We start from the raw sequence: 17,788 nt of genomic DNA, 5'->3' as shown, positions 1-17,788 counted from the left end.
TCACACACACACACACACAAACACACACACACACACACACACACACACACACACACACACACACACAGACAAACACACTGCATTTCACTGTTTGCTCTTTGAAAAATAAACACTGCTATTCCCCGTTCTGACGCTTTGTTTCCTGAGCGTATTTATGCTAAAACACAACGTCCATTAAAACCAAACTAAGATGGCCTCACTTAAAACAAAAGCCAGCAGTCTGCTGAGCCTCAGAGTCACTTAATGATTAATTCTTCTCTAAACAGATAAATGGGCCAGAGAGAGGAGTCATGTTGAGTTGGATTAATTTATAGTCAAGAGTTTGTCACCTGCTGCTGCTGTATCACTTACCATTGATCACGAGTTCAACGGAAGCGATGCTAAGTATCAACAAACATTCGTTTTCTAAAAGAGACATCAAATGTTTCACTGTGTTAACTAAATTTAGATGGATTACTACCCACGAGTCCACCTCTCCTGCCTTGGCTGGTTACTCATCACTCATACAGGCAGGATCTGGTTCCACGGAGTCCCGCCAGGGTCTATCTTTGGCCCATAGTTAGTTCAGAAATCTCTGCGAGGGTAAGTTTGTAAATTTACAGAGCTATATTAGGAGGAAGTGGCTGTTTCTGCAGCACACAATCCTGCATATCAAGAGTGCTATGAAACTTTAGATGAAAGTTAATATCAAAAGCATGCCTGCTAATACAACCATACAGAGCTAACATGCAAGGATTCATTACAGAAAATACAGATGGCTTAGTGGTTATGTGATACAGTGTTGAGGATTTGATTTGAGGTCTCACTGCCATAACAGTTTAACAGAAAGCTGTGAATTTGAGCATGACAAGAGACAATGATTGAATCAGCAGACCCTCAGTATAAGGGCAGCTTAAGACAATGTGCACTTGTAATACATCTGAAGCAAATCAAAAACAATCTTCTGTAGTTGTCTCTTCTGTGTAAATTGCCTCTGTTAATCCTATATGTCAAAGAGCTGTGTGGAGAACATGAGATGGAAAATGCCATTTGTCATGGCTACCATCTCCAGCAACGGTGATGAGTTAAAACGTGAATTTACTGCTGTCATGGCCCTCTGCCAAGTGGGTAAAATGCTGTTAAGTGCAAGGACTCCTCCACATTTGTGCTGCAACCTAGTGAATACTGCTGTAGCCTATTATGAAGCAACCCCTTTCACATTACACATTGTAGTTTGACCTGTTTTAAAAGAACAGTAGAATAGTATTAGATGATGAAATTGATACCACTTTCATATCTTTGTTCAATATAAAGCTGGTGCCAAAGGTACCAAAAGCTGAGAGATAAAAATGACACAATGTTTTTACAGATTAAACAAATGAGATATACTGTGTTATTTTGTGATCTTAGAGGTACTGGTAAAAAAGCTTTATCCCCTTATTTCCAGTTATTGTGCTAAAAAAGAATTGATTGGTGCAGATTTAAAACAATCCTTATGTAGATCTCATCTCTATAGATACCTCTGGAGGCTGACTGAATAAAAATCCTAAGAGAGTCTGTGACATAAGACATAATATCGCCAAGAACATTACCCACATACAGCAGCATTATCAATCACTAATGGGCCGCCTGAGAGCACTCCACCTGTGGCTGGACTGCACCGTGCCAAATCAAGTCAGGCACCCTAGGAGCTGTGTTGAAACACACATACCACAACTCCCGTGTGAATCCTACACCCCCTCCATAACAATGTCCGATTAGAATTTGGGAGGGTCAGAGAGCATTATCCTCAATCCCATGGCCTGCCAACTTTCTCCCATTGCCTTATCAAAGACTCAGTTATACCCAACAAATCAACTTGGTGAGAAAGCTGAAAACCATCCCACAGCTGGGATGGTTGTGATAGATGTCTCGGCTTCACTCAATGAACAATATTGACAAAAACTTTTGACTATTTGAATCTGAAACACTGTTTCTTTCATTGTATTTGTGCTCTGCGATTTACCCATGGTTGTCTCCCAGCTGTTGTGATGTTTTGTGAAATACTGTGTTAATTCCTGGAAGCCAGAGAGAGCAGGAGGCTGTTTTGAGCAGACTGCCTGCTCACACTGTGTAATTAGCTCTCTGACACAGCGAGGTATAATACTCCCTAACTAATGAATCCCACCTCCATCTATCTGTATCCATCCATCAATCCATCCAACCCCTCCGCAGTTTCCCCTGCTGGCACAATCTCTTTTCAAGGATCAGCTATTTTGCACACAACATTTGCCACATTAAAATAAGAGGGCTGCAAAAATGACCATGACCTGTTTCTAGAGTTGTGGTTTCATCTAATGAACTGTTATAATGCTAAATAATCAGAAGTTGTACAATCATAACCTTCAGATTCAGTCATTTTTCAGACCATGCAGGGCGGTGTCAGTTAAACTGGTATTAGCAATGCAAGAAAATTGCAAAACCACTCAAGACACTAGCATGACACTACAGGCACGTTGTTGACTGCACCTCCCAACATGCACGTCTTACATCTGGAGTTTTGAGTCACAGCATTTTGTCATTTTGTGTTTCATTTCCACTTGGAATGACAGTGATTTGTCTAATAAGAAAGACCCCTGGAAACTACGTTTTCCACACGAACATATCGTATCAAAGGATCTTCAAAGAAAAGAACATGGCCTGTTTGTTTGGGCTGTTGCTGATTTTTGCCTGAGAAATGTTTTTTAATAGTGTGGCCAGAGCGTTTGATGCCTGAGATCAAGATCTTGAATTATTTTCACATAATATCGGTTGAGACAATGCCAAGTTATACTGCAAGACATCTGAGTGGCAGACAGGGGAATAAGATCCATTGAGTCTGTAAGAGGTTTTATTATGGCAGATTGCCATGTGCCCGTCTTATAAATGGATAAGGTATTGAGTTGTTTGGTGCAGAAAAGCAGTGTGCGTATATATGTGACACATTGTGATGTCTCATCGGTCCCTCTCTGGCAGCAGAGTGAGACTTGAAGCATGAAAGTATGTCTGACAGCTGTGGGGGAAAACATATGCAGCTGATAAGCTTGAGTTAAAACAACTGGGTATTCAGCTGGAGGTGATCACTAAATATTCCTACCAGGAAAGACACATTCCAGTTTTGACAAGAATCTGCTCTAATTAAGCTGCCTCAAACGCAAACACACACACCAAAAAAGAAAAAAGAAATTAAATTAGAAATGCCACGTTATTGATTTATTTTCGTGTCTGGCAGCAGAGCGTGTCTTGTGTCAGCACAACAAAAACATATTAATGACTTCAAGAGGTCTTAATAAAGCATGCATATGTGCACAACATGGACTCAGGTCAGAGAATAAGAATAGAGTATTACTACTAGTACATGTTGTACTATTGACCCATTATTCCTCACAGCATCTACACAAATCAATAACAAATGACAAAATCATGACTGTTGATAACGTGAGTGAAGATCAAATCAAATTTGGAAATGCTGCCACCTAGTGGGCATGTCCCGCTGATAATTGAGAATATTTACACAGAGATAACATTCAGGCACATTGTTAAAAATCAGGTTTAATGGGCCCCCTGAAGAGGAAAGGCACTGTTATTTATATATATATATATATATATATACCTATAAAGGTGTGAATGAAGATGAAATCCATTTTATGTTTTATTGCTTATTATTATTATTATTTAATATTTTTAGGGCTACATTTTTGAGCAAAATGGCATTCAGCTCTATGGTTTCTGTTGGTGTCTGATTGGATGATCACAAAATACATAAGTTGTGTGTTAGGATAGGAAGGAAGATATTTTTTGTAACAGATCCTATTCGCAGAGCTTGGGAGAAAAGACAAAGTCCTTTATTTGCACTGTACTTCACAAGCTACCCAGCAGTATGTAAAGTAATTAAAATAAGCCCCACCTTTACCAGCTACAACATTAAAGTGATGTACATAGTAATGCATCACTAATTATAATCCTTCCTGTCCTTCCTGCCAGCTGTCATCTCCCTGTACAGTCAGTCCCCCTAGCTCTGTGTCAGGACAGAGGGGTCGGGAGGTGAAGTCTGCACTACAACTTTACAGCATACTTTGCATTTAATTTTGCACAACTTGCACTATCCCAACCTCACACATGTATATACAGCATCCAGTAAAAAAATCGTCTACTCTTCAAGTTATTGTTTAACAGTATTGTATATTGTTGTATATTGCTTTTAAGTATCCATCTATCTATCTAATAATATAATATGCATTATTCAAATGGACCATTCTGCATATACTGTTGGTACATTGAGTATATTTTGATGATAATACTATATGATAATAATATAATGTATACGTATAAAGCTTTAAGAACATGAAGTTTCAGATAAGGAACTGCAGTTCTGTCTGCAGCCACTTGGTGCTGCTCTCTCAACATGCATTATTTTGCTGTGGGTTATGCATGACATTTAGGGATAATACACTAAATGGATAAAATATTAGACTCGTTGTTTCATGAAGTATACTGATAAGTCAATAACCCGGGTAAAAGCCTCATTTTTCTTATTAAATCTACATCCACAATCACAGAGGAGGAGCTGGAGATAAAAAGAAGCAATGCAGTTAGTGAGTCATTTTTAAAACTTTGAGACAATTAAACTGTACTTCATGCCAGAAGCAATGCAATTCAAAATTATGAAGTTTTGGGAATTGTCATATAACACATGGAGCAAAGATGCTGTAAGTGTTGGAATGCCTTAATGAAACTGTCAAGAGTCAATACTGGGAACAAGAGCCCGAGCTCTACTGTTTTCTCTTCCATACCCCGGCTTCTTTACGCTCCGTCAAGTAGTGCCCAGACACATCCCAAAACTCATCATCCTCGTTAGAATGGTGCAGGGAGTGAAGGCTGATCCTCTGTCTTAGAAGGAAATTCCACACAGTCTTCACTTACTCATCAATCAGTCCTCCCGAGTCAGCGCCAGAAGCTTGGGCACTGGATGAATGCTGACATGCTGAGAAAGAGATCCTGTACAAAAAAAATTAAAAAATAACTCCTGTGATCATCATATACATTTTTGAGAAATAAAATGCCTGGGGAGAACATGCAGCTCTGGTGGCAGGAAATGACAAACATTGAGAGACCAACATTTACAAGGATGGATAAAAGCTTGAATTGGAGCAAAATACTAAAATGTAAGCAAATGTAAAACCAATTGACTCAAGGAAGGAAAACAGCACAAACCTAAACATATATATTTTCTCTCCACTCCAAGATGAGTGAAAGGCATGAAAGCCTATTAGGGAAAGTACCTATTTCCCAAAATGAGTGAGGGAAATGGGTAACTTTGAAGCAAACATTTTACAGTTTTCTCAAATGAGCAATCAGGGGCATTGATGTACACAGACTCTTACGAATCTGTGGGTTTCATTCAAAGGGCTTTAACTGTCAAATCAAATGAGCTGAGCAATCTTTTCTAGACAGAGCGAAGCATCTAGTGTTGTCTTAAGTAATTGGATGACATCAAACATGAACACAGTCAGCACAGGGGGATGGAGGTGACTCTGTGTGGAGTTCTCAAGCTAGTGTACTGCATATAGTTAGATTTGACACATTATAAAGGTCAGAATAATCAAAAAAGTCAGTATGCAACCTATAGGTCCATACTACACACACTATTTACGAGTCTTACTGTCGTCATGTATTTCCAGTGACTGCCGCAGTGCCCAAGTGCCTGTTAAGACGGCTGTGGAAGTTTATTAGAGCTCACTGGGACACAACTTGATTAATGAGGCCATCCTGTGACTCGCGCAAATACATGGAGCACAGATACTTTGCAGGTTTTATTTCATTTCCACATAATGAACAAAGGTATTAAACATAATGCATTGCATTGTATGAGCTGAGAGGAGTACTACAATTGATAAAGCAATTAAAATAGGGTGTCAGAGTGGCCTAGTGGTTTAGGCGCAACAACCTGCTCTGTTACATATCACACCTTCGCTCTCTGACTATTTCCTGCCTTCTAGTGTAAAAACTGTCTAATAAAGACAAATTCCAAAAAAGCAACTAAACTTATCTTAACTTATCTAGAAGCATGTAAATGTACTTTACATAAAAGAGACATATTGTGATAATATCTAATAATAATAATAAAAAAAAACTGATAATGGTTTGTCTCTGATTAAATCTTTAGAGAAGGAACATATTTTTTCACAATCATTGACAAAAGGATACAATGTTTCATATTTGTTTTTACAATGTCAAATATTCTAGTCTCTATCAAGAAGAATATTTTTTGTAGCAATAGATGAGCAAGTGGGGTTCTGCCATTACTACATTAGTACATAAATCAATCAATCAAACTTTATTTATAGAGCACTTTTCATACATGTAAAATGTAGCACAAAGTGCTTTACAGTTAAAAGCAATTGACCCCCCACCCCCAATCACATAAATGCATCCCCAGACACACACAGACACACACCCACCGCCAACATCCACACACACCATCTCATACACACAATAAAAGTTAAGTTAAATGATTTTAAGTTAAGTTAAAAAGATGGGTCTTGAGCCTGCTCTTAAAAATCGGAACATTCTCTGCAGCCCTGAGGCCCTCCGGCAGGCTGTTCCACAGACGGGGGCCATAGTACTGGAACGACACCTCTCCGTGAGTGTGTGTCCGAACCTTGGGAATAATCAAAAGGCCAGTACCGGAGGACCTCAGGGTCCACGAAGGCTCATAGGGTAAAAGCAGCTCCAAAAGATAAGAAGGCCCAAGACCATTAAGAGATTTAAAAACCAGTAAAATAACCTTAAAATCGATCTTGAAACACACGGGGAGCCAATGCAATGATTTTAAAACCGGCGTGATGTGTGCCTGCCTTCTGGTCCTCGTCAGCACACGAGCGGCTGAGTTCTGTAACAGTTGGAGAGGGGAGATACTCTTTTGGGGAGACCAGAAAGCAGGGATTACAGTAGTCACTCATATTTTTGAGGTGATAAAAACCTATTTTAGTTGTGTATTTAATATGTGGGATAAACCCAAGCTCAGAGTCAAAAATGACGCCCAGGTTTTTCACTTGTGATGATGAATTTAAGGAAAATTCCTGCAGATTGGTTTGGGGTTTCTCTCTCTGAGCCACAGGACCGATAATCAAAACTTCAGTTTGATTAAACTGTAAAAAGTTTTCTGCCATCAAGGATTTTATATCTAAAATACAGTTAAAAAGAGCATCCATTGGACTTGTGTCATCAGGAGACATGGAGATGTACAGCTGCGTATCATCAGCATAACTGTGAAAGTTGATACCATGCCTCCTGATGACACTAGCAAGAGGGAGCATATACAGATTAAAAAGAACAATGCCTAAAACTGACCCTTGGGGCACACCACATGTCATTTCATGGATTTTTGAGAAGGATGTATCCATAGTTACCAAAAATGTTCTGTCTGTGAGATAGGAGGTGAACCAATTGTGCACAGTACAGAGAGGCCGACCAGGTGTTTGAGTCTGTTTAAAAGAATAGTGTGGTCTACTGTATCAAAGGCTGCACTTAGATCCAGTAGCACCAACACTGAGAGTTTTTGTGAGTCAAAGTTAGACCTAAGGTCATTTAAAATCTTCAGCAAAGCTGTCTCTGTACTGTGATTGCCCTAAAACCAGACTGATGCTTGTCAAGAATATTAAAATTATTTAAAAAATCATTGAGTTGAGTAAAAACAAGTTTTTCTAAAATTTTACTTAAAAATGGTAAGTTGGATACTGGTCTGTAATTATTAAAAACATTACAATCTAAATTTCTCTTCTTCAGAAGGGGCTTCACCACCGCTATTTTAAAGGCGGCAGGGAAACCACCATCTAAAGAGAGAAATTCATCATGTTTAAAAGCTCCTCTTTAAAAAATCCGTAAAATGTTTTAAAAAATGAAGTTGGGATTGGATCTAAAACACATGTGGTGGGTTTCACTGTGGAGAAAACTTTGTCAAGCATCTCAGCATTAACCAGGGCAAAGCTGTCCAGTGTTTCCTCAGGTGAAAGCACAGAAAGATGTATTTAAAATCATATTTTGAGAAGATACAATGTTTCATCTGAATTTTGGCTCTGAAGTGGTCTGCAAACTCTTCACAAAGAGAGTCTGTTGGCGTTCTCTGTGAGAGATTAAAATTAAGGTTAAATGATCAATAGTGGAAAATAGGACTTTGGGATTATTCTTATTGTTATTGATTATATTAGCAAAGTATGTGTTTCTTGAGTTCCTTAGGGCATTATTGTAAATGTTCAGTTGCTTACATAATATTTGATAGTTTATTGTTATTTTATTTTTCCTCCATCTCCTTTCTGCCGCTCTGCGATTTCTTTTCAGCTCTTTGATTTCATTATTTCTCCACGCAGGAGTAGATTTGGTGAATATCTTTTTCGTTGTTAATGGAGCAACAGAATTGAGGCTTAATTTCAGTTTACTGTTAAAATGTTCAATAATAAAATCACAGGGTGCAGGTAAAATCAGAGGAGGACATTTATCCAAAACCTTGATAAAATGTTCAGCCACTTCAGAGGTTAGATAGCGTTTCCTCACAGTTCGCACAAGATCTCCCGCTGAATAAAACCGGTGATGTTAAAAAACACACAGTAGTGGTTGGAGACAGCCAAGTCAACAACAGAGGACACAGAAGTGGACATGCCATAGGTAATGACAAGATCCAGGGTGTGTCCTCTGTTGTGAGTTGGCTGTATGACATGTTGTGTAAAATCCATAATATTTAAAATATAAAAAAATTCCTGTGAGACAGTGTCTGAGACGTTATCAATGTGTAGATTACAGTCACCGGCTAAAATTATCTTATCGTAGGTAGTATAGATGATGGAAACAAATTCTGAAAAGTCTTTGATAAAAGCAGCACATTTTTTGGGTGGTCTATAGACAGTGACACATAAAATTGGGGGGCTGCTAAAAACAATGGCGTGATATTCAAAGGTGGTGTACTGATCAAATATAATTTGTTTGCTGGTGAGTGAATTTGTGGTTATTGAAGCAGTGCCACCACCTTTCCTACCACTTCTTACAGAAAATAAAATTTAATTTGGTGGGGAGGCCTCGGTGAGAACTGGTGCATCCGTACCCAGCCATGTTTCAGTTAGGAATAAGCAGTCAAGTTTATGGTCTAAAATCAAATCATTAACAATAAAAGACTTATTTAAAAGAGAACGGAAGTTTAAAAGAGCCACGAAAACACAATGTTTAATGTTAGTGAATATTTTAGACAATGAAACGGCGAGTTAATGATTTCGCCACTTGTAAGAGACACAAGAGAGAAGCTCATGAACGAGCATGTTACTACTGGTTGCTACGACAACACAAACAAACTGTTGCTAGTGCGCATGTCCATCGTGACGTCATGGGCCAGTCAACGCGGAAGATCCGAGCTCCATGGTTGCTTTATGCGCTTTTGAGCACTCTCATTGGAATGTAGGGGCTTCCAGCCGAACGCTGTATCCAGTTCTCTTAATACATCCATGGCTGTATGTCATATTTGCAGACAGCATATGGCATCCCCAAAAAAATGTCTCCTCTCCCAGAAGACATTGAAATTGTCAATGAAGCCCACGCTGTGGGAGATACAGGCTGAGGAGAGCCAAGTGTTAAAGCTCAGCAGTCTGCTGAACCGGTCTATTCCTCTCTCACAGGTGGGGGTGGGGCCAGAAATAAAAACATCCACCTGTGACTGACGGAGTGCACTAAAAAGGCGGAGGAAATCCCGTTTCAACAGCTCGGATTGTTGTTTCTGTGTGTCATTATGAATTATGACTCTGTTGAGCTGCTGGTGGGATCTCAGGATGTCGGGGATTTTTACCGTTATGTCATTAACAGTGGCACCCGGGAATGACAGCGGGTGCGCTGCCCTCATCCGAACATTCCTCACAATAGAAGTGCCGGCAAAGGTCCACTGTTCCTGGTGAAGTGGAGTGGAGCTAATCAAAGCGTTTGGTCTGAAGTTGGAACCAGTGGTTATCACCTGCTCCAGGAATGCACGCCGCAGTCGTGGGCCTGAGTGGAGTATTGGCAGTGGCCTGGGGCACAGCGGCTTCACCTGGATAGTGGGCGGTATCGGCGAGCTCAGCGCTGGTGACGGCTGCTTGGGTTTTACCGAGGATGATTGTATCCAGTTCTTGTTCACCCTTCTGGATTTTGTACAGGGTGGATATTCTCTCCTCCAGCTCGATCACCTTCTGGATCAGGTTGATGCAGCTTTCACAGCTGGATGATGTAGAGGTAAGTGGATCATCATATCGTTGCTTTCTGCTAGACGCCATCGGCTTCGGCTTCTCTCTTGAGTTGCATTTCTTCAGATGTTTGTCCAGTTTGTCTTCACTCACAGTGTGTTTAGGGTCCAGAGGACACACAATCCTGTTGCTGCTTCCCTCCTCCTGGGTCGTGTGCTCTCCACAGAACACTTTTCCTCTCGTGGCGATCATTTTACAGAAACGTTTCTTTTTCTCCACGAGGAACCCGCATCTACCGGGCAGCGGCGCCACCATGTTTACAGGCTAATAATAATATACAAGCACACAAATATACACACTTTAACTTCTACATGTTAGACAGGGTTGGCCCAGTAGATATTGTGCGGTTCGCTCTAAATGCCACTTTAAAGTAGAATAGGATTTGTAAGCAAAAGTGTGGGCCAAATGTACTTTGCATTGTTGTTTTCAGACATGGGACACTCTTGCTTACCATTTGGGGGCGTGTAAACGTAATCAAGACTGCAGTTTTGGGACAGATGCTAAATACACTTGGTTTTTGAGTGTGCTGCTATAGGATACTATTGTCCCATAAAGCTTTGCATAAAGGTAGTGAAGGAGACGCTGCAAAACATTTAAGTAAATTGTGAATAGTGGTGAGACAGTTTCAGGAAAATCACAGAAAATAAAGAAAAAGGATGAACTCTTTGGAAAAACATGTTGCTTTCTCTTTGTGAATTCCAGAGTTGAAGTTGGGGCTCAAGTATTGCATCATTTATTAGTACAAAGCAGTCAAGTGCATTGACTTCAGATCAGATTTCTTGTATACTATAGCAATTAGTATATACTAGAATTAGTATGTAGTGTATAAAACTGGAATGCAGTTTGGGTCAAGAATTGCAGTGTAACAGTCATATAAAGGTGACCATGAGCAAGTGAAATCACCATAAAAATGTGTTTAAAGAAAATCTACCAATTCTTACTTTAAGAGGGTGTGAGGTCCTTTTGAACAGCTTTGAACAGCTGTATCACAGCGTCCGTCCACGCCTCCCTCTGCTGCGGGCTGCTGACTCGAGCCAGCGTCTGGGTGGTGTACACCAGAGTCAGCACCGTCCTCTCAAAGTCCTGCCAGCTCAGAGGCTGCCGGCGCTGGGCAAGCTCCGCTATCAGACGGCGAATGTCGGAAAGCCTCTTGGGCAGGACGTCCTCACAGATGACCTCCAGCTTCTCCACGCTCCTCAGGGAGGCCAGTTCCTCATCGGGGATCAGCATTTCCCCACCTTGGATCTCCATTCCCGCTAGCAGGATCTGGGAGGCACAGGTCCATTAAGAAAAATCCTCAAGAACCATCAACTTACAGTACTAACCTAACTAAATAACTAGTTAGGTTCTACCTCCTATACCAATCTGCCAATACAAGTATATATTGACCTATTTGTGGAGTGAACTGAAGACATCATAAGATCTTAATGTTATATAAAAACTTTGGGTACACACATACTTTACATGTCTGCACATGATTAGCAGGACAGCAGCTGTGTTTTCATTTTCATCAGATGGACCAGAAATGTGTGACTTGGACAGATCTTTTGCACATCCTCAACATATTTTAAGTGGCGTCCAGTAATGAAGCACTGACTGAACCATTAACTGTTTCAGCACCTCTAAACCAACATGATCTAAACTGACCTCAAAAAGCAGGTTGACATCCTCTGACGAACGCTGGAACGTGGGGTTGATCAGCGAATATGCCCCACGCTTTATCCTGTATGCAGATGGATACAGAGCTGGAACACATAAGTACAGGAAATTGGATTAGAGGATCTCCCTCGTATTCTGAGAAATTAACCACCACATTATCCAACATGGCATGCATGTGGGTGGGCCAGAGGTTGAGCAAACACAGATACATTACTGCTCAAATATTATGCAGGTGAGATAGAATCTGGCTCCAGCTGGTCTTCAACCTGAACCACAGATGCTCCTATATTTACAAGTGGCAGTGTCCCGTGCATCCAGAGGTGAGATAACTCAACCCGAGATATCCTCATTTGGCCAGATTTCAAAGTGTCAGTCTATGTATGTAGCAGACCAGAGACCCTGTATTCTGAGGTGTCCAGATAGGGCTGGAATGTAACCCCTCGCTCTCAGCTAGTGGAAGCAGTTGCTGTGGCTACATCTCTATGATAAAATACCATGAAATCCATATTTTACTGGAGGTGATAACCAGAGGCAATTCCACATGGTAACTGCATAATCCTCAGTAATTTGATGATTTATTTTTAACTTTGAAATTAAAACTAAAGTTGGACTTATTTTCAACTCTGAAAAAAAGTTAAAATATTGTAACTTTTAGCTACCCAAAGAACCATCTTTTAGTTCACCAGCTAAATGATCTAAATTCCTAATAAAAGCATGAGGGCATAGCTGTGTCCAAGGAATGATTAATGACTCCCCTGATCTTACAACGCCATATTTGCATTCTCATTTTTGCTTAACCGCCATGTGTGATTGTGAGCAGATATTCCCACTGGTAATGGAAAGTATTTTGGGGGTCAAGTCTAAAAAAGGCTGATAAAGAAAGTAGAGGGGTCACACAAGGATGCGGAGTAACCCCACACATATATTCCCTTTCCATACTGTTTATATAATTACTTATATTCCTGCCCAGACTCTTTAATTGTGTCTATATCATAACACCCTCTACTGTGTAAGACTCCAAGACACTGTAACAAGTGTAAGAAACTGCTTCAAAGTGGAGTGAAAAGCAAAGAGCTGAAAGTTAAACCTTCCTTTAAATTTCTCCAGACGTTATAGTTCTCTTTTTCCACTGCTTCGCATATGATGTTGCCATCCAGTGCTTGGCTCAGCGTGTGAGACAACACACAGATCACACACAGATCTTAATGAGGTATACAGTACAGAACACTGGGCTCCATCTGAATTCAGATCCAATCCACCTCCTACCATACAGCGGGATCTATGGCGTGCTGCCTTGCCAATTCTGCAATAATGATCAGCCTCGCTGGCCAGATACATTTAGGCTTTATAGCATTTGTGAGGCCAGCCAAAGCCACATGCACTGGCTGATCTCCCCATGTACCTGCTTCCTGCTTGGGTGACTGCCAGTCTCAGCTCCGACTTTGTTTTCACAACCCAGCCACCATTCAGAATGTAAAGAAAATCTGCAGCTTTATGTTCCAGTGTTAGAAGAATAAAACCCACCAATTTGGCACATTTGTGTAATCCTCAACATATTATCTCAAACCGTTCATCTCTCAAACCTATGTTAAAGCTACATTGTGTAAGAATTTCTCCCATCTAGCGGTGAAATTGTATATGACAACCAACTGAATTTTACTTTCTAGCGCTTCCCATTCCGAGCGCGTTTGAACTCCTATGGTGGCCGAACCCGAAATTAGAATATTTCCCTAGATTCAACACTGACATGTCTGTAGGTGAAGATTTACACTCCTCGTGAGTGAGTGACTCCCGAATGCACAATCAGCAGCGGAGGAGGAATACCTGTGCAGTCATATTAGATACTGAAGAGACACTCAAGCTTCAGTGGAGCCTTGTCAAAGCAAACAAAACAACACCCGGTGGAAAATGTGCTCATTAGAACAAGGGTTATGTTGTTAAAAGATCAAGGAGCTGCAGGGAAATGACACCTTGTAGGCCAACCCAATGCTGATTTACATTTGAAATTAATAATCTCTAATTTACAGAAAAGTTGTCTGCCAGCTTCCAGCTGTGGGAGACAGCAGTTTGCAATAAAATGTTATTGCTGGTTAATGATCACATGGTTGGACACTGCTGCAGACACAGAAAACAGGCCATGTGTCTTACAACCAATCAATAAAGCTACAAACAAAAAATCCCTGCAAGGAAAACACAATCAGTGTAATGTTGCACATATGTGATGGCTAAGTAAAACAGGTAGAGGACTCAAATGTAGTGGCAAACAGGTAAGCTAATAGCAAAGTTTACTGTGTGAAAACAGGGTTTTGCAAACAGGCAGACAGTCAGGACAACAAAAAGGGGAAGACAAGCAGAGGAAGGTTGAAGTGGCCATATTTAGCTCATTTTCAGGTTCATAATTGTATTTTGAGGTTGTACCAGAATAGGTTTACATGGTTTCATTTTCAAAAAACACCATATTTTTGTTGTACTGCACATTGCTGCAGCTCCTCTTTTCACCCTGTGTTTAGGTCTCTGTTTTTCTCTCTGTTCACAGAGTGAGACCTCCCACTGCTGTAACATCTTTGTTGGCAGTCGCACATGCGTAGTAGCTAGGTAAGGATCACATCATCTAGCTAGCTGTTTGTTTCTACAACTTCAGTAGTACAAGGCAGGATTAGCCGGGAGACTTCTTCTAAACGAGGGCACACTTCTAACTTTGCGTGGAATACCTGCAGAATAGGGACATGTAAGTAGTTCTTTTGTAAATTATGGTGAACTAGTGTGTGTTGTAGCAGTGCTTTGCCATTCAGAACGAGCTAGCATGGTAGCACTAGTATGCTAGCGCTAGCATGCTACGGTTAGCCACCTCGTTTCGGCTAGTGACGTAAAAAGCCTTGCCGATTTTAAACAGCTCACCCGGAGACTGGAGGCAGGACACATTCAGAAACCCATATCTCACTCAAAACAGCATGGATGTTTTTTTCCCAAGTTTGTATGCGTGTGGAAGCACCAGAGCCACAAAATAACACCCCAAATCCCAGAAAAAGTGATTTTTTTCATAATAAGGGCACTTCAAAACGCAAGGCTTTGTTGCATAACAAACAATCAGGAAACTGAGGGGAAGGGTTAGGTATATGTACTGAGGAGCTGATGAAGATTGGGGTCAGGTGCATGGCCGGAGGTAATGATAAGAAGTGGGAAAAGCAGAGAGGGAATTGGAGCCTCTGAATTGAGAGCAGAATTAAGTAATTAAAGCGAGACCAGCTATTCAAATTATCAAATTTAGTATCAAAATCAGTTCATTCCAATTAAATATTTAACCAGTTTAAAGAGTAAAAGAGATGTACTAGTATTTGATATTAAAGTTTTAATGTTACTTCAGGGGAACAAACAATGTTTCAGCTGACTTTTCCTGTTGAATATCTAATGCAGATGTCCCTCCTTACATCATCTCTTTCCCCACTGCTCATTCTAGGCCTGTTCATTCCTTTAATGCGTCCCCTCCTTCCTCCAGCGCTTCCAACAATCAGTGTTTGGATGGGCAGGCTTCCCCCAATGTCGTTATGCACAGGCAGGGAACTTGTAATCTCCCGTTAACTGCTTGCAAGGAGATGAGGGAACAACAAAGATCCATTAATTAGCAGGGCTAAATGGTATTCCTGGCTGGAGGGATGTCTTGGTGAGAGAGAGAGAGAGAGAGAGAGAGAGAGAGAGAGAGAGAGAGAGAAACAAACAAAAATAAAACAAAATGGATGTCTGGATCCATCCGGCTACGGTAAAAAGGGGGTGAAAAGGACAAGGGAGGGAATAAAATCTTTGCTGCAATGGCCCATCTTGTGCTTAGCATATAAATGTAACTCCAAATGATGTTAAAATACAAACAGCTAGGAGCTCAGATGCAACATCTACTATTTACAATGTACAATCTTGACTCAGACTTCCCCATCAATATTCCCACCGTGAAACAAATCTATGCAAGGCTAACCTGCAATAAAGTCACTTAGTATCACCAGGGAAGATGTGAATACTGGGTAGACTGGTGATGATTGGAGATACTGGACTTCACAAATGTCCAATTGCCACCCAGCAAAATACTGTCCTTCACAACGGAGGATCATGATTCTTTACATAAGATTAGCACTTTAACAAGCACACACTTTTTGGGGTACATCTGCCGAAATAATAAAACAAATGGACAATTTTGATAAGTGCTCTCTGCAGGTCAACTAAGAATTATCAGCAGACATTGCAGTTCTCATCAGTTCTACGAGTGTTTTGGCATCTTTCAGCTCATTGATTTGGTTTTGATGCTCGCAACTTTTCAGTTGTGATTCAGTCTTATGGCTCTCATCAACAAGCTGTTAAAAATCCACTGTACGCTACCTGCCGAGCACAAAATTAACAAGAGTTAAAAGGAGAGTGAATGTTGAGCCTAAATTCGTCAGGTGGCCAAAAACACAACGTGCTAACATGCTAATATTGCTTCATGTTTGCTGCATGTGTAATTAGACAAGTGTTTGCTAGCATGTTTGCCTTACAAGGTGAGAGGTTATACACTGCCACCAAGTGGCCAAAATAATTAATCAAAGGGGCATAAATAAACACAACAATTCAACAACGTTGCCTGCCAGAATTTGCATCTTGACAGAGGGAAGAAAAATCTTAGTAAATCTCAAACAATAGAACCGTCTTTCGTGAAAGTATAATGAAAATTCTGCCCTGTCTCTTCTGTAGCCGACTTTAGCACCATGTGACTAATCCAAAGACTTTAAGCTGTGTGTGTTGAGAAAGGAATTTCCTCAGGGAGTGGATCCAGTAACAACAGGCCAGTCACTTTTCATTGGAAGATGATCTGTTGATATCTTGCATGTCGCAATGTTTCCAATATTGGCGAAATATAAACACATTCCTTCACAGACACACACACACAGAAGCAAGCCAACATTAAACCATTATGAATGATTGTTTCTATTTTCTAATAGGCAAATATTTAAAATGAGGATGCACATTTTTTGCAATTTTTGACTAAGGGATCGTTCAAGTCAGCTTTTTACATGATGTTGACAATGTGGCCTATGACAGATGATAGAGATATAACATATATATGGAGTTTGTATGTCCACCTACCTTTCCTGTGATGCTGAGTGGCTGCCAGGTACATGGACAGGTAAATAACGATGAGCAGAGCCCACCACAGTGTCATGTTGATCCTCACTAACATATCTACACACTCACACACACACACACACACACACACACACACGCACACACACATGCACACAAACACACAACTGAACGCACACTCTTTTTCTTTTTCCCCTCTCGCTCTGTCTCGCTCAGGGGATAAACATCACAATGGTGGATGAAAATTCTCCGACCGCTTATATGCAGGCTTATTCCTTTATTCACTGCATTTATTTCTTCTGTTGCCACCTCCCTCCCTCCATCCTCTTTCTCCCTTTTTCTTTTTAGCGTGTGTGTGTTCTTTACTTAGGCTGGCCGTCTGGGCGCTCATCTGGAAATCATCAGGATTGGAGAATGCCTGCCCTCTTGGCTAGACTTTTCTCACAGCTACTGCTTGACTAGCTGACTGGTTCCGTTACTGTTTGACTCTCCAACTGACTGGATAAATGTGACCGACTAACTGGATGACTGGCTGACTGCATACTGGCATCCCATGAGTCAGAACCAAACCAGAGCTAGTACAAGAGATGGATGGTCTCCTTAGAAAAGTGCTCTCTAGCTTGATCAAGCATTCTTTTTAACCTAATGGATAATTCTGGTTTCCTTTCATGTTGGGTTATTTTAACTGTTTTGGCCATCAGTTCTGATAACATTGTACACAATAAGTTAACTGCTAAGATCTGGGAACATGAAAACACTGCTACAAT

At 40.7% G+C, this 17,788-nt stretch overlaps 1 protein-coding gene across 1 annotated transcript; it reads right to left on the bottom strand.

Moving 5' to 3' along the window:
• Positions 1–3,193: 3,193 nt before the first annotated feature.
• fam180a (family with sequence similarity 180 member A) lies at positions 3,194–17,322 on the bottom strand. The gene is made up of 4 exons (XM_078243070.1): positions 17,025–17,322; positions 11,904–12,001; positions 11,198–11,522; positions 3,194–4,995 (listed from the first exon to the last, which is right to left on the bottom strand). Exons 1-3 carry the CDS (start codon positions 17,170–17,172, stop codon positions 11,199–11,201), a joined length of 570 nt encoding a protein of 189 aa, XP_078099196.1. The 5' UTR covers positions 17,173–17,322; the 3' UTR covers positions 3,194–4,995; position 11,198.
• Between the last annotated feature and the right edge of the window lie 466 nt (positions 17,323–17,788).

This window comes from Sander vitreus, chromosome 23 (genome assembly GCF_031162955.1).
Source record: "Sander vitreus isolate 19-12246 chromosome 23, sanVit1, whole genome shotgun sequence".
Classification (NCBI taxonomy): domain Eukaryota; kingdom Metazoa; phylum Chordata; class Actinopteri; order Perciformes; family Percidae; genus Sander; species Sander vitreus.
This window is presented reverse-complemented; position numbering and strand designations above follow the sequence as displayed.